At 30.8% G+C, this 21,776-nt stretch overlaps 3 protein-coding genes across 12 annotated transcripts; all 3 read left to right on the top strand.

Moving 5' to 3' along the window:
- The first annotated feature begins 1,647 nt into the window (after nucleotides 1-1,647).
- On the top strand, nucleotides 1,648-5,589 carry LOC118029948 (protein RKD5). Its single transcript, XM_035033944.2, has 5 exons — nucleotides 1,648-1,846; nucleotides 2,190-2,439; nucleotides 3,641-3,888; nucleotides 4,211-4,428; nucleotides 4,673-5,589. The coding sequence occupies exons 1-5, from the start codon at nucleotides 1,795-1,797 to the stop codon at nucleotides 4,868-4,870; spliced, it is 966 nt and encodes a 321-aa protein (XP_034889835.1). The 5' UTR covers nucleotides 1,648-1,794; the 3' UTR covers nucleotides 4,871-5,589.
- Nucleotides 5,590-12,039: 6,450 nt separating this feature from the next.
- On the top strand, nucleotides 12,040-15,520 carry LOC118029949 (probable serine/threonine-protein kinase CST). Its single transcript, XM_035033947.2, has 6 exons — nucleotides 12,040-12,336; nucleotides 12,464-12,825; nucleotides 13,318-13,453; nucleotides 13,551-13,693; nucleotides 14,562-14,685; nucleotides 14,819-15,520. The coding sequence occupies exons 1-6, from the start codon at nucleotides 12,261-12,263 to the stop codon at nucleotides 15,295-15,297; spliced, it is 1,320 nt and encodes a 439-aa protein (XP_034889838.1). The 5' UTR covers nucleotides 12,040-12,260; the 3' UTR covers nucleotides 15,298-15,520.
- A 2,517-nt stretch (nucleotides 15,521-18,037) lies between these two features.
- LOC118029951 (dehydrodolichyl diphosphate synthase 6) lies at nucleotides 18,038-21,226 on the top strand. Of its 10 annotated transcripts, none has more exons than XM_073408995.1 (3): nucleotides 18,038-18,200; nucleotides 18,324-18,395; nucleotides 19,797-21,226. In XM_073408995.1, exon 3 carries the CDS (start codon nucleotides 19,802-19,804, stop codon nucleotides 20,915-20,917), a length of 1,116 nt encoding a protein of 371 aa, XP_073265096.1. In that variant the 5' UTR covers nucleotides 18,038-18,200; nucleotides 18,324-18,395; nucleotides 19,797-19,801; the 3' UTR covers nucleotides 20,918-21,226. The 10 variants fall into 10 exon arrangements, with proteins under 10 accessions (XP_073265096.1, XP_034889843.1, XP_073265099.1 ...); XM_035033952.2 differs by having other exon boundaries at nucleotides 19,772-21,226; XM_073408998.1 differs by having other exon boundaries at nucleotides 18,038-18,219.
- Nucleotides 21,227-21,776: the final 550 nt, after the last annotated feature.

Here is a 21,776-nt window from a genome sequence, read left to right as displayed (position 1 = left end):
TTTGCCACTTTTCCAGCATGCATCCACGGTAGTTTTGGTGAGGTTTTCATGAGCTTATGGGGATTGAGCGTGGGCATTTTGGAGAATGTAACTTCACAGGGGTAATGTGTAATTTTGTGAAGTAATCATGGAGATTAGTGTCAATTTGTGGTAGATGAAGAGTCCAAAAGGAAGAGGTGTTGGTCTTCATGGATTTTAGTGATACAAGACAGAAAGGTTAAAACCTAGGATTCTTACTCCCACCAAGAAAACTAACTAATGTCCCTTTTAATGACCTAATTTATTTATTTATTTTTATTATAAATCTTATGTTTACTGGATTATTTTATCAAAATTATGATTATGATTGTAAATATAATTTTATTTGAATGCACTGGTGTAAATACTTTTTAATATTTTTTAGAGAATAAACTTAGTTTTTATTAGTATATAAATGACTCCAAATACTTTATATAGTTTCTTGAAGAAAAACTACTCAATGAAATAATTTATTTAGTTTTATGAAGAAAAAAATTAGCTAAATGTATTCAATTCATTGCTTCATTGCCCAAGTCATTATACCTAAGAAGATTTATAGGAAGTATAAATGCTATGTAAGATGAGTGGTTTTTTTGATTTTATATGAATAATTGATCAATTGGTTCTGGATTATCTAGAAATTCAATCAACCGATTACCTTGTTATTTTTTGCTTTATATATATATATATTTTAAAATGCTTGAATTTTTTTATTATTTATTTTATTTTTGTTTTAATTGTGTTATAATGTTATTTATTAGAAATTATTAATATATAATTAGATAAAGGTGCTTGAATTTTTTTATTATTTATTTTTATTGTATTATATTGTTATTTACTACTTAACTGAAATTGTCAATACATAATTAACTAACAAAATATTTATAATTTTATAATTCAAGTTTACATTGTGGTATTTTTATCGTGTCAAAAAAAATATTTTTAACAACCATGCTTGAACCCTTAAAATAGATGGTTAGTTGATTAGTGCCTTCAGATAACCAATTAATGTCATTTAATGTTATCATTCAATTTTTATGATATGATTTAATATGAACACTTAAAAAGTTACAATATAAAATGAAATGATTTAAATTATTTAATTCATAACTTTCTTTTTTATTGGATTATTTTTTAAACTCAGTTTAACAATTATTAAATGGAGTTTAATAAATATATATTTTAATGACTCGCCCTTTAGATTTTTGCCTAAAATAAAAATAAAATTATCATGAAGTAATTTTCACTAAATCTCTGCCCCCAGCTTAACTAAACCATTGGATTTGCTAAACTCGGTTATTGTAAATACCTTCAATTACATATTCAAAAAATTGTTTGGATTTTGGTAGTGGACAGAGCCAGCCAACATCCAAGAACTTATGCCCTGGTAGAGCAGAAGTGTGGGAGACAACACTAAAATTTTATATATTTTTATGTTTTAAAAATATTTTTTTAATATTTTTAGATAGTTTAACATTCTAATTTTAAAAATAATTTTTAAAAATAAAAAATATTATTTTAATATATTTTAAAATAAAAAATAATTATAATTATCCTAAAATAACAAGAAAAATTACAAAATCAGGGAGTGAAAAAGCAAAGGCCAAAGTACTTAAAAGAGAATCATGCAAAATATTCTTTAAAAAACCTTGATTCTGCTGCCCCATTCAATTCGCTAATATCTTCTGCCCAGTGCCCACTGTATTTCTGTTTGCTAGTTCCCTCCGTTTCTCACCTCCAAAGCATGACCTCTTGTTATTCTTCTTCTTCTTCTTCATGGCCTCTTCTTTGATAGCTCTATTAGTCTTTGAGAACAATATCAATAAAGGTACTCTCACTCAATCCCTCTTTCTATCCCATTGCATGTAATTGCAGTTTTTGTTGATATTTAGATGTGTTTTAGATTTTTATTTGAAAAGGTTGCTTCTTTTTGGTATTTACTTGCTGTTAGGAGCTTGCATTTATGATATTAGTGAGTTTTAGATAGAATTCCAAAATGGGGTTGGTTTTTACTGGCAAAGTTTTTTTTTTTTTTTTTTTATTGTTGTTTCATGTAGTTTGCGGAGATTTCAGCTTGCATCTCTGTTATTGTTGATTATTTTTGGATAGAGGTACCATTTCCATAAGGGGTTGGTTTTTGGTTCATGTTGGTATGTTGTGTGGTTTTGCAGAGTTGGTAAGAAGCTTGCATGTTTACAGATTGAAGGATGGGAAGGAAAAGGAAGTTGAGAGGGAGTTTGTTTTCTCTGTGGATGGTCCATATGTTGAAATGAAAGCAGGCCCAATTCTTAGATTGAGGAGATTTCAGGTCTTGGAGCTCTTTGAAGGGCTAGTGATTGGTTTGTGGCGTTGCATATTTGCATTTCATGTCAATAATCCTCCTCATTTGAGTCACAGTTCTTTTCTACTGTCAGTTTCTAGGTACTTTCCTCTTCCCATTCTTTTTATCTTGTTATTTATTAGTCCAATTCTATCCCCCTAAACTCCAGATTTTTTATTAGATCCGTATTTGCATCTCTTGACTTGAGCATTTATATGTTACCAATAGAGTTTCCCGAGTGACTGCTAGGGAGTTCATGTCTTGTCATTTATGTAAGTGTGGTGAATCATTAATCTTGGAATGCAAGAACTTTCTGTACAATTTAGAAGGACTGAAAGTCGCTAACTTGACTGGGTTAATATTACTGTTGCAGAAGTGCTTTCATCATAATTGTCGTTGAAAAAGGTAGGATTTGGGTTTTCCCAGATAGCATCATAGATATGTTGGGTTCAGTGGCTAAATGAAGCAGCAGAATAAAATTATAGGCTCAACCTCTAACAGTAGCTGCTGTTCTTGTTGAATTATCCAACGAATTTTATTTTGCTTTTAGCTCACATGAAACTACACTCACTCACCTGCCTTAGAAGCCTCTTTCCAGCTTGGCAAGGGAAGTAAGCATAAGAATGACTCACCACTCGATGTAACCCCTAGAACTAATCATCTTTCAGTAAGAGATTGTATATTCTGCAGGTTTTTTTTTTTTTCTTTAAAAATGCAGCATGCGGCAATTGATGTGAAGGTACTTGCCTTGTAACAGTAATTAAGGGTGCTCAAATTTCGAAAACTTTTCCGAGTAAAGATGTTTTTATGCCAGACTATTCTTCTTATTGATGTGTCATACTTGCCATCTATTCATGTATTTTCAAGCTTATGCTTCTTCTATCAAGAATCATGCTTGAATAGAATTCTCATGATGTCTATTTAGATTCATACTCCCTGCTTAGTGATGGAACATTAATGGTTCTTTGATTACTCATGCATATCTAGACTCTAGATGCCCCATGGAAGTAGAATAAATTGTGTCTCAGTTTGGTTTCAGATGAAAGTATCACGCTTTAGATGTATCTAAAATCTAAATAAATCTATTATCAAAAAAATCTAAATGAATCTCTATACATCTCCAAATTCTTAAGTTTGGGGATACTTTGGAAAGCTAGATAGATGATCCCATTCCTTGTCTTTGATGTTTTAAGGTAATTTGTGCAGACTCTGTTACCAACATGTGGTAATTACTCTTTCAATATAATCTGACATGTTCCTAACTCCTCCTTTTTCTGTTGCTTTATAATTTTTAATGTTCAGAAACCCCAAGCTGAAGTCAATTCCAACACTGGCCAAAGATATCCATTTCATTTTGAAGTTGAGCTGCAAAACTGACAATGAAGAGCCATCAAGGTTTTCATCCAAAGAAATATGTGAACTGGACAGAGATAATTGCCATCAGTCAAAGAAAAGTCTGCCTGTATTAGACCAGGATCTTAACTGCCTTCCTTATTCAGTTTCTCCATCTGAATTATCAAAAAGCGAACAAATTGAACTGTGCGCAGCAGGTTTTATTTGAGCTTCCTCTTTATGGAATTAGAAAAAAGAGAAGATATTCTTGAATCCTTTTGTATATTAACAATTTAACATTCCAAGACTGATTACTTCTTCAAGCAACTGCCTTTCCTGATTCCTGACCTGAGTTGCAACAAAGAAAAATACTAGTTTTAATTTGAGAACAAAGTCATTTTGCTGAAATATTGATGCTTCAGTCCAACAAATTGCACAGAACTTGCTAGTCATTGGCTATATAAGAATATTTATATTTCTTCTTGACTTCTAAGGATTTCTGTAATTCATCACCATGGCTTACTAACCAGAAAACTGCAGGTGTTATGGAAAAGAAGAAAAAAAGAGCAGCTAGTGAAGACATTGCTAGAATTGCTTTAGAAGATGTCGTTAAATGCTTTGGTCTACCAATTGTAGAAGCTTCAAGAAATTTAAAAGTTGGTCTCACAGTACTGAAGAGAAAGTGCAGGGAATTAGGCATCCCTCGCTGGCCGCATAGGAAGATCAAATCACTTGACAGTCTCATTCGTAGTCTCCAGGTTACCTCTCTATTCCTTGTTTCAGAATATTTTATTCCACTGCCACCACATATAAATAACATCATTTAGGATTGTCAGAATATTATATAGCATAGAAAATCACAGTGACTGAATGAACTACATCACATCTGCAACCGGTAGATGTTGCTGAAAGATTATGCATCTTTGTAAGTAATGTGAGATTGCGATCAGTTCCATGCTTGCTTCTCTATATACATGGTTTTTAATAAATAATTTTTTGTAGGAAGAGGCAGAAAGGCATAAACAAGATAGCGAGGATACAACTATGGCAGTGGCCAAGAGGCGAAGGATGCTGGAGAGGGAAAAGGAAACTATAGAGAGGAAGCCATTCGTGGAAATACAAAGTGAGACCAAAAGATTCAGGCAAGATGTTTTCAAAAGAAGGCACAGAGCCAGAGCTCTTGGAAACCAAGGTCTATAAATCTTCCCCAGTCCTGAGAAAAAAAATTAAATTACAGAAAGAACTCTCAAAGCCCTATATGTACAGTTGTGCTTTCTAATGCTAATGATTTACCTTCAACAACTTTGTGATTTCGTGTTGTACTGCCAGTACATTCAGGGCATCTTTTCGGGTTATTGGAGCTCAATAGTTTTTTGGGTCTTCAGTTTACTGAATGCGCCCCATGCACTTCATGTTGGCATAACAGGAACTGGATTGGAAATTGGTCAAAATATCCTCAAAAAGAAGGTTTTCCTTTTGTTTTTTTTTTTTTTTTGAATTTCTTCTGCCTCTTCATTTTATTAAAATAAACCCCATCACTCCAAACGGTTTCATGCCTGAATTCTCCGCATCTGTCTGGTGTTTTTGTCGACCCTTTTAGGAGTCTACTACTTGCACTGCGCATGGCATGGCAGCCACCAATATACAAGGTCAACTTCGTGTTCCATTGTATGGTCTCGGTTTTTACAGGCATTGAATTTCCTTGCAGGCACATATCCTCTGGGTTTTCTTCACCCTTTGAACTTCATGCATCATGTTTTTGTCTTCCACCATTAGAATGTCCTCGTGGAACATGCCGTGGTGAAACCAGGTCTTGAACATTTTCACTGCAATGGCTTTTTATTATGTACTTCTGCTCATGAATAGAAAAGAAACCGAGAATAATATCAAACGACAGACTAAACACGATTTCATCAGAACACTCTAATTTCCATCCTTAATTTGTAAGGTCCTAGAGATGTCCATTTAAGTAATGGAAGTACCATTGAAAAGGAAATGCTTGGGGGGTTGACTATATCTTACTTGCTATATTTGTGAAGATTTTGTTAATATTACAATGTTGTTTTTTTCTTTAAAAAGAAATACCATGTAAACATTACTAGGTCCAAAGTTAGTTCACTATGCACATGAAAACTGTATTTTTTTTTGGTCTTCCTATTTTATTTCATAATTTCAAGTTATATTAGCGAGTTTTTATTTATTGTTATCTTTGCATGCTTCACATATAACGGAGTGTCGAGGAATGTTTCATCGTTAAATTAAACATAAAATCTTAGGTTGAGTTAAAAAAGAAATTTAAAGAGCAAAGATCAAAAAGAAAAGAAAAAAGACCCCAAAGTTGAAAAGGCGTGGATAATTTAATTTTAGTCCTTTAAGTTTGATTTTATATATTGTTTGGTCCTTAATATTTTAGGATTTTATACTTCGGTCTTAAACTTTTTTTTTCTTTATATTTTAGTTATTGAGTTTGAAAAAAAAATTATTGAAAAATATTGAAGATAAAAATAATAATTAGATGATCATATTTTGACTACCAAAAAAATGAATCTTGATGTCAATGAATTTATCTTTATAATAATAGTTCAATAGATGTCGTGTTTCCCTTTTAATTAAGATAAAAAAACAAATTGGGATCTACAAAGATTTTTTTATTCATTTATATTTTTTATTTTTAGAGTAATTAGATAATGTTTGAGTTATAAATGAGTTTATTATGATTTTTAAAGTGTTTTTAGATAAAAATAAAATTTTAAATAAAAAAAATTAAACGCTATTTTCTCGCCATCTAGCCTCTACTCAACTTTCAGGAAGATTGATTTTAAACTCATAATATCTTTTAGTATGTCTAATTGATTGGATTCTTTTTGTGGTGAAATGTTTGGTTTATTGGTTAATTTGTGTCATTTGATGATAAATATTGGGAGTGATATCATTCTATTAAATTGAGTACATATTGTTTTATGGTGATGTGGCTTGGTTGATGATGTGTGAATTACATGGGATTATTGGCGATGATGAGATTAGAAATTGTTGGAATTGATTGGGTTGTCACGTGATTATTAGAAGTATAATCATGCAAATGTATATTTTATTTTGTGATCGTTCGATTTGTTGGATGATGTGTGGATGATTGAGAAAAATTATTGATGTTAGATTGTGAAATTGTTTTATGATTTGGATGTGTGCCGATAAGATTAGATTAGAGAATTATTTGGTTAGGATAGTTATCCAACTTGATTTAATTATTGAATTGATTGAGATTTAGGGTATGGAAACTGTATTTTAAGTTTGTGGGTAATATCTTTTGGTGATTTAAATTGAAGATAAAATCTTGATTGTTGGTGAAACAAAAAAGATGTGAATATATGTTTTGAGAAGATGAATCATGACAACTTAATTGATTTTGAAAACCCATACATGAAAGGATTGGAAAATATAAAAGAATATTATTATTTTGAATTTAAATTTGTTAGATCTATAAATGTGTACGATAAGTTGTTTAATCTGTATAAATGATTGATTAATTTGCGAGCTTTAATTATAATAATCTATGAATATATTTGAGTCTACTTCCGTCATTCATATGGATCCACTACTCATTTCAAAATCCTTCAAAAATATTCTATGTTAAAAATCATTAAAAAATTTATTTTATTAGTCACTCGTAATATTTAATATGTTTGACTCACATTGAGCTATTATTTTAAAGATTAACAAGGATTAACATATCCTTTTAATCTTTTTTAAACAATAAAATTCTAAGTTTAATCTTCATTGCAGACAAAGTTTGGAGTTTGAAGTTTTCTGGTAATACTTACCAATGCTAAAATTCAGAGTATTATCTCCAAACCAATATTCATTGACGTTAGAGATAGAAATATTAAGGTACCATAAGCTAGGTGAACCTCATTGAAGCTCTTCTTTTGAACTTTTCTTTTGATTGTGAGCTGGGTCTCATAAATCTAACATAGGTCTATGATTTGGAGCTGGGCCTATAATATATTCATAGGCCTAACTTGAGTTGTGATCTAGGATGACCAACTTAGAGTTTTCAACTCATCATATAACTAAGAGTGACAAAAACCAACCAGACCTTTTTAATGGATAATTGTTGAGCTTTTGACTGGGATTTAACTCTTTACAATAAATTTGTATGCATTAAATAGGTAAACCACAAATAGTTTAAACATATTAATTTAGGACAAGAAAAATAATGTAGTCTATCTTAGGTAGGATGTTTTAGGAATGATAATATATTTCATGTAGTATATCCAGTCCCTTATCACAAATATTTGAATAACAATTAGAATTTTTAGTGACCATAATATTATATATCAATTTTTTTTATATACAAATTTGGACCTCTCCATAAAAGAACACCAAAATACTAGTTTTTTTTTTTTTGAGCTGTCGCGATGTCAAGTGCGATAATTATCACATAATATATCATCCATCTTTAAGGTTAAATTGCCAATTAAATGATCCCAACACAAATAGTTTCTTAGAACTCCAACACCACCTCCTTAAAATGTTGCACTATCTATTTCCTTATTTTAAGATAATCAAGCCTCAAGCTAGAATAAGATAATAGACAGATAAGAAAAGAAGAAGATTGTAAAATAAGGAAATAGATATTAAAAGATTTTTATCAGTTTATATGCCTATGAGTAAGTTAAATCAAATTAGAAGAATTAATACCAATATTTAAAATAAATATTGAGTTTTTCTAATTTATTAATAAAATTAGATTTGATGATTTGTATTTATATTTATATCACTAAGGGGTTGTTGGTCACTCAGATATTTTCTAGATCAATTACGATATTTATTCTTCATTTCTTTCTTCTAATATGGAAAATTTATAACTAATAACTAAATAATGAGTGGAGATAGGTTTCCTTGCAAAATCAAATGGAATGTGACCTTTAAGTATTTTAAACCTTAATTTAGGTGTATCTATACCATGTAAGAACATATAGTCAGAAACAAGAGTTAAAGGCAAATGGACAAATAAAGTAAGAAAATAAATGAAAATTGTAAATAAAAGCAAATTGAATAAATCACATAAACAACTTTGCATAGGTGGAACTAATCATTTTTCCTAGTAGCTCGATGTACCTAATTATCGATATCTTGTTTGAGTTTTACATAGCATGTAACTTTACTCCTATATAGATTTATTCATATTAGATAAGGAGCTTGTACATTGAATCCAAATATAATCTAAACTTCTCATTGCCAATAATAACATGAATCATAACTAAATTATAACTCTCATTAATTTAATATGTCGAGAACTTTTATTATGAGTAAGATTGAACCTTTTGATTGATTTTGAGAATTGAAACTTTTACAATCAATTATTTTTTCCTAGTCGATCACGACTCATGGTCGTTTGATCTATTTAGACTTTTTAAGCCTTGTTAACTTTACTATTTATAATTGATTCCAAAATTCATTTTTCTTGTTTGGTTGTGAACAATTATTATTCTTATCAAACTGACATGTGAATCTTCATTTATAGGATAAACAATACTTATATATTCTTTAATTTATAGAATAAATAAAGAATTATTTCTCCATCATATTAATATTAAAATTGATCAAAGGAATCGACCATTAATGACATGGCTAAATAAGTATTGTTTGATGAAAACGTCAATACTAGTTTTAAATGTATAATATGTCAGCTAATAAATTTATTTTAAATGAAACGTGTTCTAAATTTTAGATTGCAAAATTAGGTTACAACTTCTACCAATTCTTCAATCAACATCCATTTTTCATCTTTTCCATAAAGCATCTAATTTCATAATAACATATCCCTCAAGAAATTTCCTCTTAAAAAAGATTAAAGAAATTTTCTTTTCAGGAAAATTATGTGAATCTTAATATATGGAGTACATTCATCACAACTTGGCCTAACATTTTTATTCTAAACTACATCAATTGGTTGAATAAGATGTAATAACACTTTAGTGAATAATAAAAATACCTTAAAATTTTTAACTATAAAGTTTGTACTATTTTGCTTATCACTACACTGTTGTTTCATATTAGCAATAATTGATTGATCGATTATTCCCATAAGGATGATGCTACAATGATCAAGTGCCATCTTAAATTCCAATCTATATTGAACCAAATCATTGGTTTCTATATTATTTTCTCTCATTAAAAAAATAAAAAATTAAATAAAATTTTTTATTATAATTTTAGCTATTGCATGTTATGATGTTAGAGTATTGTTTTATTCTTCCTTGTGTTTAGATGTTAGAAAATACTAGATAGCATAAGAGATAGAGATGGAGTTGTGTTTGGTATTGCAACAAAACATAATAAGTGTCTCAATTCAAGTTGAAGGCAAAATAAAAAAAATAAAAAAACTTATCTGACCTGCTTAAAAACTCGAGTTGAATAGATGACCTAACTGACCTTGACAAAACCTGGTCATAAACCTATTAACTATTGTTTTTTTTAATTTTTTTTGTCAAAATAATATCATTTTGATTATTTTTTGAGATCGACCTGAGTCGGCCTTTCAATATATGACTTGAGTCTTGTTCCTCGTTGACCTACAAGTCACGTTTTAAATATGAACAAGACATTATAAAATGCACAAAATTCTATTTTATCCTTAATATATATTACCATCAAACTTTCAATATTTAAAACAATAAATAAAAATTATTATTTTTCATTTTAGTTTATAATAAACATTAACTTTTTTAAACTAATTTAAAATATTAATTTCTCCACTTGTCAAATCATGCAAAAATCTTTTTGTGTAATCATTATAAAAAAAATAATTGCTAAAAAAATATATAATTAAATTATGATTTAATCATTCATCAAATCTTATTTTCAAATATATTTAATAATAAAACAAATAATTAAACCAACCATACATTGATGCAACTAAAAGTAATTATATCAGGAATAGAATAACAAGACAAAAAAGAAATCATGAAAAAGTTCAACCAAGAACCCTATCCGTTTTATTATTGTTTAAATAATTATTTTTTCCAAAATCTCCCTCTCTCAACAAAGCACTACAAGTCTACATGTGTTAAAATAAGTGTAAAACCTATCTTAACTATAAAGGAATTTGAATCCTAGAAAAAATAAAAGCTAAAATTAAAGAAATACAAAAATAAAAAAATAAAAAAAATCTTTGAAGACCTTTCCAATCTTAACAGCTTATTGCTATCTAATTTATAAAACCTTCAAGAAAATATTTGAATATGATCCAATATTCAGATTAAAAATTATGAATGATTTGATTGGACATGTTATGTGATATGACCATATATTTTTATAGGCTTGTACTTATTTATTTGATTTATAAATATATTTATTAGATTATCAATTGGCTTAATTACATGATATTTATATTTGATAGTTTATAACCTCTTGCATCATATATTGAATAAAATATTTGTATCAATCTAAAATTAAAATCTAAGATGGATGAAATGCAAGATGATAAATTCATCATAAATTCACATTTTTTTTTTATTGTTTAATCCCAAGTCTTTATCATTAAATTTTATTTTTTAAAAAACATAATGTATTTTCATTTTGCTATATTATGTATATTTTCATTATTGTATTACTTTTTCAATAACAGTGCTCATTATTTTTCATAATATTAAAAAAAAACACATTCATTCGGTAATTTGTTTTTCATCTTATACTTTTTAATATAAATAACTCTTTAATTATTTAATTTTATTCAATTCATAAAAAAAAAAAAATTTACTCTAATTTATTTATTTTTCAATTGTTATAGATTATTAAATAATTTAAATAATTTCCTCTCCTTTTCTCTTGCTTATATTTCTCATTTCTTTTTAATGAATTTTGCTTTTATATTTTATATTTTTTTAAATTTAATGGTGGAAACTAAGTTAATTAAGACCAATGATTCAACCTGAGGTTAAATATTAAAATTATAAAATGTTTTAAAATACAATTTTAGAAAAAAACACTTGGTTTCAGATTTTTATTTTTTATTTTAAAGGAACAAACATAATTATCTAAGACAAAAATAAAAACTTTACACACACACTTTGTCTCCATGATTAAGCGGTTATTTGAAAGTGTTTTTCAAAAATATTTCTAATTTTTTATTATTATTTTGAATTAATATGTTTTTGATGTTTTCAAATTATTTTGATATGCTGAATTTAAAAATAATTTTTTAAAAATAAAAAAAATATTATTAACATATTTTTTTAAATAAAAACTATTTTAAAATTATCACTAATTAACCCCATTCTAAAATGTATTTGTATTTTTTTTTATCCCCGAGACAGCGAACAATCCTCCGACAAAATAACAAGTGTTTGGCCAAACAAGACAACTCAAGAAACAGCCAGCAAAGTGAAGACATGGTAATTGCCTGGTCTCCATTCAACAATAAAAGAAAAAAAAAACATTCTGAATTTCTCTCCCTTTTCTTTCTTGGCTCTTTCTTGGTTTTTGCATCAAAATTTCAAATTCTACATAAACCATGAAGAGTGCTGCTACCATCTTGCTAAGGTGGTCTGAAGATTACTTAGCTTTGATAAGTTACTGAAAGGGCAACATGGGTAGCTGCCTAAGATCTTTCTTTTGTGATCCTAGTCCTAGCTCCATAGCCAACAACAATCCTTCCACCCCAGGTATCCTTCTTGCTTTAGCTTGTTTGTGGATATCTTAAGAGTTCATATGTTATATGTTGCTTCTTGTTTTTCCTTTTTAACTGATCGTCTAATGATCTTTTCCCATTTTTCGGATGCTAATATACAGGGACATCCAATAGTACTTACAGCAGCACCTCCACCATAGATGTCTCAGCCACTAGTAGTAGTATTGTTTGCAAGAGTCAATTCTCTGAGGCAGCGAGTCATGATGAAAGAAATGAAGTGATAAGTAATGCAAATGGGCAAATATTGGAATCATCAAATTTGGAGAAGTTCACTTTTGCAGATTTGAAGAGGGCAACAAAGAATTTTAAATCAGATACTTTGTTGGGCGAGGGAGGTTTTGGTAAAGTCTATAAAGGTTGGATTGATCAGAAGACTTATGCGCCCTCTAAGTCCGGCAGTGGCATGGTGGTTGCTATAAAGAAATTGAACTCAGGAAGTATGCAAGGACTTGCAGAGTGGCAGGTATTTTCAATTCTAAATTTCAACTGTCTTAATACTCAAGAAAGTTATATTTGGACATTTAATAGCCATTCCGTTATCAAGTTTCTTGTTTTTGTTGAGTTTGTGACCAATCCATGAATGGATGGGGAGAAGGATAATGGGAAAGCAACTATAGTTTTTAGTGTTGGCTTTAAATATTTTTCTATAACGGGTCCCACCTCGCATGACTTTGTGTATGCTATCGAATAGAATTTCAATGGCATGATAGTTGGTAGAAGATGCCCTTGTCATAAGGTAGCAATTGCGGTCCAATCATTACAATTACGAGCTGTCTTTAGATCAAAATACTAGGAAATACACCTCCTTGCATTGAGGGTGTGGTTTGGGGCACAAGCCTCTAGTTCTTAGCCACAGACCAATGCTTCATTGGCCACATTTTGGCATGGTGTTTATTGAAATTTAGCCCCTATTGTTGATGCTAAACATCTGTTCCATTTTTCATTGGGTATGCAGTCAGAGGTGAACTTTCTAGGAAGGCTATCGCATCCCAACTTGGTTAAGTTATTGGGCTTTTGTTGGGAGGATAAAGAGCTACTCCTTGTGTATGAATTTATGCCGAAGGGAAGCTTGGAGAACCATCTGTTTAGAAGTAAGAGTTGCTGAAAAATAGAAAGAGGAGTATGAAGAAGAAAAAAGTGTAAGGAATTAGCTAATTTCTAGATGAATTGGTTTGGTTGTTTGTGCAGGGAATCCTAATATTGAACCCTTCTCTTGGGATATACGGCTAAAGATAGCCATTGGAGCAGCTCGAGGTCTAGCTTTTCTACATACCTCAGAGAAGAAAGTCATTTATAGAGATTTCAAGGCCTCTAATATCCTGCTTGATGAGGTTAGTTTATTTATTATGATTTATGTATTTTATATTTGAGGCTTAATTTTCTTAGGATACTCCCTATAATTTGTTGTTGAAAGAACAAATAAATTGAAAACCAGTAAGAAATATGATGGTGGACGGGAATTGCCTTTTGTGATTCTAAGTTTCCTTAGATTAATTTTTACACTAACATATGTGCACATTGCTAAAATGTGATTGACAATGCAATATCAGATTAGTTATTTTGCAGCGGAAAGGAATGTCAGTTTGCGAACTTAAGCTTCTGTACTTTCCCTTTCCTTTCCCCTCATTAATGATTCTCTACAGCTAGAAAATGGAGCCTTATGCTAAATTTAATTGATTATAAAAATTTGAAGATGATGCAAAATAGTTCAGAGTACGGGACGCCGATGTTATACCAAGAACACTCTGTTAAGATGCGTTTGATTACACAGGGGAGAGCTGGAGATCCAAATCTATCCCTCTAGTCGGTTGCTTTAGTTTTGATGTGTTAATAATATCATTAGCAAAACTTTGGCTGGTTTCTCTAAGAAAGACAACTAGACCCTCTTAATATGTCTAGAAGTTATGGTGGAGCTATCAATCGTCAATGGAGAAATGATATTGTAGCATGTGTTGCAAGAAGGCATTAATAGGTTTTGGGTGGGTCATCTCACTGAAAACTTAAAAATAGACATGCATACAAGGTAGAATAACATCATGGGAGAGCTGATGGAGCTTTGGGGCCAAGGCCCTGCCTACGTCCCCTGCTTCTTGAAACACTAAACAGATAAACGGCTTGTTTTTTGAGGATGTAGGATTTATGAACCATCATTTATCATCACTAATATTCAACCCTTTTCATCTCAACTGCATTGTACAGAAATACAATGCCAAAATATCAGATTTTGGCCTGGCGAAGTTGGGACCTTCTGGTGGAGAGTCACATGTGACAACCAGGGTCATGGGAACCTATGGTTATGCTGCTCCTGAGTACATTGCAACAGGTACGTGTGCCTTCCAGGATGTCTGAAATGCTACTGAAACAGGCTGTTAAAGCAATAGTTTAGACGATAAACATGTATACGTAACTCTTGGCATATAAATAAATCATCTAATGTGAAACTTCGTGATGAACAGGTCATTTGTATGTAAAAAGTGATGTGTATGGTTTTGGTGTCGTGCTACTTGAAATGCTGTCAGGCCAAAGGGCGCTCGATTGGAAGCGACCAACTGGTCAGCGAAATTTGGTTGAATGGCTGAAGCCATTGCTCTCACACAAAAAGAAGCTCAAAACCACCATTATGGATTCAAGGATTGAGGGCCAATATTCGTCCAAGGCGATGGTACAAGCAGCACAACTTACTTTAAAGTGCCTGAAAGCAGATCCTAAAAACCGCCCCTCCATGAAAGAAGTTGTGGAGGTGTTGGAACAGATAGAGGCAATGAAGGAGAAACCAAAGGCGACCAAAAGCACTCTCGTTTCCTCACTTTCTAAACCCCATCGCCGTGGCCAACAACCAACTCAGCACCGTCCCCTCTTCATTCCAGGGCGCAGGGTGCCTAAATACGAGCGCGAAGTGAACATTCGTAAAATAACGAAAAAGAAGGTAAAGTAAGCAGAATTGGACCCAGCAAATTCTCTGTGCACACAAAATCAATTACTCCTTTAACTCAAAAGTCATGATTTTTTAAGTGATTCCTTTTAGAGGAAAGCAGATTCTGTTGTTGTAGTTGCCGTTTGTATTCAGTGAGATGATGATGTTGCAACTTGAAAAACAGCAAGTGTGATTCTTTAATGTAATGAAAATAGAGTGGGAAAAAAAAATACTGGTGTTTTTATGCGGTTTTTCTTGGGGAAAATATGACCCATCTCACTCATAATTTCAGTGGGAAGTGTTCTCTATAAGATTCATAGGCATAGGTTGACCTGGGATTTGTATAACCTGAGACCTTAGTCAGGTTTCAAATTATAAAAATTCAAATTTATAATTGACATAATTAAACCCGATATTACACTTCACATTTATTTTTTATAATCTATTTTTATATGGATTGTTTTTTAATTTTTCGATTTAGAGTAATTAGATATAGTTTATATTTATATGGATTGTTTTTAAAAATTTTAATGTGAGATAAGTATATTATATTTCAAATTTTTATTTATAGCTTGCATTGACCTGAATTGTTTATTAACTACACTGCATATCTTATTTTTTTATAACTTGCATTTACATGTATTGTTTCAAAACCATTTAATATGGGAGATTAAAATTTCAAATATATATTTTTTTTATTTTTATTTTTTCAAATTGATCCATATCAACCCTTGAAACTTGATCTCTTAGCTGTTAGCTGGATCCACACCAAAAAGAGTTGAATGACTATGACTCTATAACAAACATCTAGTAGATCAATAAGTTAAGTTTATTTTATCATGATTTCTCTGTCCAGAGGTGGTAACAAGTGTGATTAAACATGATACAAGGTTATGGTGGTCCATTTTTTAAAGTATTTGGAAAGGATATTGGCTAAAAATATTTTTGAAATTTTTTTTATTGATTTTTATTTTAAATTAATATTTTTGGTGTTTTTATATCATTTTGATGTGCTAATATCAAAAATATATTTTCTTTTAAATAAAAAAATATTATTTTAATATATTTCTAAATAAAAAATATTTTATAAAACAAAAAACAACCACACTTCTAAATATACATTTCTTTAATACCTAAAGAAGCACAAGATACATAAAAGCAAACCCTACAACTTGCATAAAGCTAATACCTAGCTTTTAGTTTGGTCAAAATTTCTCAAAGTCCATTGACATTTAATGCTGAGATTATTATTAATTAAAATTAAAAGAATAGACGAGATCACTGTTAGTAATTGATATAATCGGATTGACACAAAAATATCAAGATTAATACAAATGACAAAAAGAAGAAGACATAAAGTAACACAAAAGCAATGTTTGATACATAAAAGCAATTGAAAGTGTGATGGAAGCAAAGTTGCATGAAGCTAAAAAAGCTGTTTAGGTGAAGCAAAATTGAGTGAATCTGAGCAGAATTTGGTGTGCGAAAGAGATTCATATCTTACAATTTTTTTATAAAATATTATATATTTTTTTGGAACAAAAAATAAATATTGAGGGTATGACATAATAGATCAATAAATACCTAATTGGCAAAAAAACTTATCTCCTCTAGTCACTGGTAATTTATAAAAAAATACTGACAAAAAAAGTTTAAATTTTGGAGAAACCAATTGATTTACAAAGATAAAAGTGTATATAGCCTTCCATGAAATGAACATTCTGTTTTTAGCAATTTTAAAATAGTGATACAATAATAAAATAACTCAATTACATCTTTATATTGTGAAGAGATCATACAACATTTCAAGCAAGAAACTATATTAAACGTGAGGAAACTATTTGAGCTATGAAGAAAAAAAATGCATATCTCCCACCATCACATGACAACCTATATACACATGTTATTCAAGAATCATTTCATCTAAAAATTTAAATTATTAGATAAGATATAAAAATATAATTTATATTATTTTTTAACATAATTTCTCAAATAAAAAATTCATATTATATTATTTTTAATTTTTATCAAATAAATAAGAATGGTGAAATTCGAACTTGTAATCGCTAGGTTATTTAAATTTTAATATCATATCAAAAAACATATTTTAACCCAATTTATTAAGTAAAATTATAAAATATAATTTATATTATTTTTATAATATCTACAAACATCACAATATAGTATATGCTAAACTAAAGATGAGTATCTTTTGGACTCGGTAATAGATCATATATATTTAAGCTCAATTATTTTTCATCAAGAAATTTTACCCTACATTTTGTATACCTAGTAGAAAAACTTTATGGTCTGTGATAATCAAAATTACAAGTACTACATGATGTGACCTATTTGATTATGAATTGAATTTTTTTTTTGATAAAATAAATAGTTTATGAGCTTGTATTTTCCTAGTAAATGTCAAATTACTTCAAAGTGAATATGTGCTTTCATGGAATTTGAAAATGAATATTATATATTGTTATGAGATTTTTATTTGGGTTAAAAAATTATTTTTTGTTGAGAGAGAAATTGGGTATGAATATAGAGAAATTTTATTTAACTGATTTGTGGGCGTTTATATATATATATATATATATATATAAATAAAAGAGTTGATTTATCTTTTTATATAAATTTTAAAATTATATTGATCTAAAATGTAATTTATAATTTTTTGAAAGAATGAAGAAAAAAAAAATGTTATAGTATAATAACAATAAAAAACCTTCGATCTATAAATTTACGTTGGCCAACAACATGGCTACTCTATAGTCTTTACATTATAAACCATTAAGAAATTTCCCGCTTCCACACAACCATCACAGAGAGAGAAATTCCCGAGAATCGACGAGAGGTGGTCTTTACAAAAATTTCACTATAATAATTCGAATGGTTCTCTCTTCTCTGTTGCTAACTACCAGGTGTCCTGTTTTTGTCCCTGTCCGTTTCTCCTTGTCGGTGCACACAAATAAACTAAAATAACATTAATTATTTTTTACTCTCCGTTTTTAAGGTTTTTAATATTAGTTTGATTGGATTCGCAGGCTCCAAGTTCTGTTCGTGGAGATTCATGATTGATTTTCTCTGGTTGCAATATTGATCTGCACGGATCATAGGTAAGAACCTATATATATATATATTTCTTTTTTTTTTTTTTGATATTCGTGATTTAAAGTTGTCTAATTTGGTGCTTTAATCTTTGCGTGACTGTTGTTTAAGTAGTTTTGTTGGTCTTAATTGAGTTCATTCGAAGTGGGTTTACTCTAATAATGTTAAAGATTGAGATTTTGATTCAAAGTTTCTATCTTTGCTTGTCTGATTGCATTCAATTTGTCTCTCCTTTTTTTTTTTTTTTCTCTTTCTAATTAGTTGGTTAGGGACTAGGGCTCAGTCGAGTTTGGATTTTCTTAATGTAAGGAAGAATATAGAGGTTAGATTGAAGTAAGTAATCCTGTTGTTTTTGATGCGTTATGGATGTTCCTTGTTTCGATGGTGTTAGAACTTTGAGGTTGGCATGGTGGTCTTAAATGAGATAAGCTGATGTGGGATTTGAATAGTAATGTTAAAGATTGAGACTTTGATCTAAAGTTTGCAACTTTACGGGTGTTGTTGCCCATATAAAATTGCGTTTATTTTCATTTAATTAAGAATCTAACTTGTTTTGGGAGAAGATTAGTTGGCTTTAATTTTATTTCTGTTAAATGAAGTGTCAAGATGAGTATTTTTGTTTTAGATTATTCAAGCAAGGATGTAAATGGCTAGCTTGAACTAGGAAATATTATTGTTGGTATATTGGGGAATTGGGTTTTTGCTTTCAAGCGGTGTGGTTATATCCTCAGGGATAAGGATTGTGTTACTTTGGATGTTCTCATTATTAAAATGCTGAAGTTCATTGGTTTCTTTTATTTTTGTGGTGAATTATCTTATTTTTAGTACAAGTGCATGGGATTCTATGGTTACAATTGATTGCTGGATCTGACTTAGTGTTAACTGTTTCTTTCTCTTGACTAATTAGCCTTTAAGAGTTACTCAAGATGCCATATTTAGCATTGGCCTCAACCTAGTTTTCTTTGTTGTTGCATGAATTGTTTGTATTGCTTTTCTACTTGTATATCAAAATTGCCTAAAGGACCAATCCACTTGCTACTAACACAGTAGCTAGTCTTGTGACCTCTGAATCATAGTAGTCTCTGCATTAATATTGTGGATTTGAAGCACTGACTTAGCATAGAGAATAATCATATGGGTGTGATTTATCCTGTCATAGCTCATCAAAGATGTTCATTATATGTAAGTGTTGGAACTTGGAATCCATGTTTTTGAGCTGTGCAGAATGAATGAAACATACATTTCTGCTTGCTAAATCTCATTGCTATTTATGTATTTTTACTTGAGCAACTTCTCTTTATATATTGCACTAATTCTCTACTGATTCTGGAGGGGTCAACTCCACCAAAGTCAACTAATTTTCATTCTCTCTTGCATAGGTCAGTTGACACTTGCAATTCTTGTTTTAGATTCAATGGACAAACACCGTGGTAGTAGATTAAGTGAGTTGTTTGGTAGTTTGGGTAGTTTCTTCAGAAAATGCATGTTTTGCATTCTATCTATGGGTCCCATCCCCAAACATTTTGCATTCATAATGGATGGAAATAGAAGATATGCTAAGAAGGAAAAATTGGAAGAAGGTGCTGGTCACAGAGCAGGATTTTCAGTTCTTATGTCCATGCTTAAGTACTGCTATGAGTTGGGAGTAACTTATGTCACTATTTATGCCTTCAGCATTGAGAATTTCAAAAGGAAGCCTGATGAGGTTCAGAACCTGATGGATCTTATTCTGGAGAAGATTGAAGGGTTGCTCAAGGAAGAAAGCCTTGTGAACAAATATGGTATCAGGGTGTATTTTATAGGTAATTTGAAACTTTTGAGCAAGCCTGTCAGGGTGGCAGCAGAAAAGGTTATGAAGGCTACTACTAACAACACCAAGTGTGTGCTTTTGATCTGCATAGCCTATACTTCATGTGATGAGATTGTGCAAGCTGTCCATGAATCCTGTAAAAATAAGTTGGAGGAAATTCAACCTTGTAACTCACATAGAAGTTTCAGTGGTAGGGTTGAAGAAGTAGATGGAAAAAGCATAGATGATGACATTGGCCACAGTGTTCAAGAATTGTTTGGAGTTCAAACAAATGAATTACGAGCAACAAGGGCAAGCACATTCTGTAATGATGTGGCTGAAGGAGTAGAAAGGACTGATAAAAAAAGTGGTGTGGTTGGGCATGGTGTCCATGGATCCTGTGATAAATGGGGTGAAGTTCAATCATTGGAGGCAAGTGGAACCAGAGATGGTGTGATTCCAAATGTAAAGAGTGAGAAATTGCTGGTGGATCTTTCGATATTAAAGGTGGTTGACATTGAGAGCCACATGTATATGTCAGTAGCTCCCAATCCTGACATTGTGATCCGAAGTTCTGGGGAGACCCGCCTCAGTAACTTCCTACTTTGGCAAACTAGTAACTGCCTGCTGTATTCTCCAAATGCACTATGGCCAGATATGAGGTTGTGGCACTTGGTGTGGGCAGTCTTAGACTTCCAGCGCAATTATTCTTATTTTGAGAAGAAAAAGAAGCAGTTTTAACCAAATTTTGGCACTACAGAAGATTCTCTCTTCTCTCTCATATTACAGTAGTTGTGCATCTGCGATTGAATTCTATGGGAAACTGGGAAGCTCAAGAGTCAGATGCCTCACCCTTTTGTTGTAATCTAAAGAGTTTATTTTCCATGCCTGGGCACATCCAAATTACACTGATTATATCTTGAATATTAGCTATGATCTCTTAGCCGGGGGTTTACTGATTATATCATGTAATTGCAATGGACATTATCATTTGAATATGCAGGGGAGAGAATACTAAATGGAAATAAATCTGTATTCTGTTCAAGAGTACTCAACACCAACTTTACTTGATGACTACATAAAGCTGTGTACAAGAGTCAGAGTCAGGTACTTTGAATCTGTTATATAGCAATTGTATCTTCCTTGGTAGCAAAGATTTTTCAAGGCATTTGGAAGAGCATGGATTTTTTTTTCTTCTCAGGGTACTTGATTCTATCGAGCATACTTTTCTTGTCTGAGATAATCTGGGCATTGATTATTATGGTGTTTGTATGATGGATCTTTGCATAAGATTATCCTTATCTTATTTCATATATTTTTCATTGTTCATAAAGGCACAGTCATTTTCCTAAGTGACACCAGCAAGATCTATATATCAGATAACTCAGTCTTGCATTCATATAAGTTGTGTCATTCCCCACTCAGATGCAATGGAGTTGGCGATAGATCAATTTAGACTGAATATGTGTTCATTAATTTGCCACTGGTTATAGTTGCATGTGTCTGGCACGCATCTCCCCCGTCTCAAACAGATAAAAGCCTTTAACCTCTCTGCTCGATTACCCACTATACTAGCTAGGTATATGAATCAGAGTCCTAT

Source organism: Populus alba, chromosome 5, assembly GCF_005239225.2.
Source record: "Populus alba chromosome 5, ASM523922v2, whole genome shotgun sequence".
Classification (NCBI taxonomy): domain Eukaryota; kingdom Viridiplantae; phylum Streptophyta; class Magnoliopsida; order Malpighiales; family Salicaceae; genus Populus; species Populus alba.
This window is presented reverse-complemented; position numbering and strand designations above follow the sequence as displayed.

Excerpts from the sequence above, each read along its gene's own strand:
- LOC118029951 (XM_073408995.1), top strand. The coding sequence starts at position 19,802 with ATGGACAAACACCGTGGTAGTAGATTAAGTGAGTTGTTTGGTAGTTTG.
- LOC118029949 (XM_035033947.2), top strand. The coding sequence starts at position 12,261 with ATGGGTAGCTGCCTAAGATCTTTCTTTTGTGATCCTAGTCCTAGCTCC. Across the intron at positions 12,337-12,463 it reads CAACAATCCTTCCACCCCAG|GGACATCCAATAGTACTTAC; the intron begins GTATCCTTCTTG and ends GCTAATATACAG. Across the intron at positions 12,826-13,317 it reads AAGGACTTGCAGAGTGGCAG|TCAGAGGTGAACTTTCTAGG; the intron begins GTATTTTCAATT and ends TTGGGTATGCAG.
- LOC118029948 (XM_035033944.2), top strand. The coding sequence starts at position 1,795 with ATGGCCTCTTCTTTGATAGCTCTATTAGTCTTTGAGAACAATATCAAT. Across the intron at positions 3,889-4,210 it reads AATTGAACTGTGCGCAGCAG|GTGTTATGGAAAAGAAGAAA; the intron begins GTTTTATTTGAG and ends AGAAAACTGCAG. Across the intron at positions 4,429-4,672 it reads GTCTCATTCGTAGTCTCCAG|GAAGAGGCAGAAAGGCATAA; the intron begins GTTACCTCTCTA and ends AATTTTTTGTAG.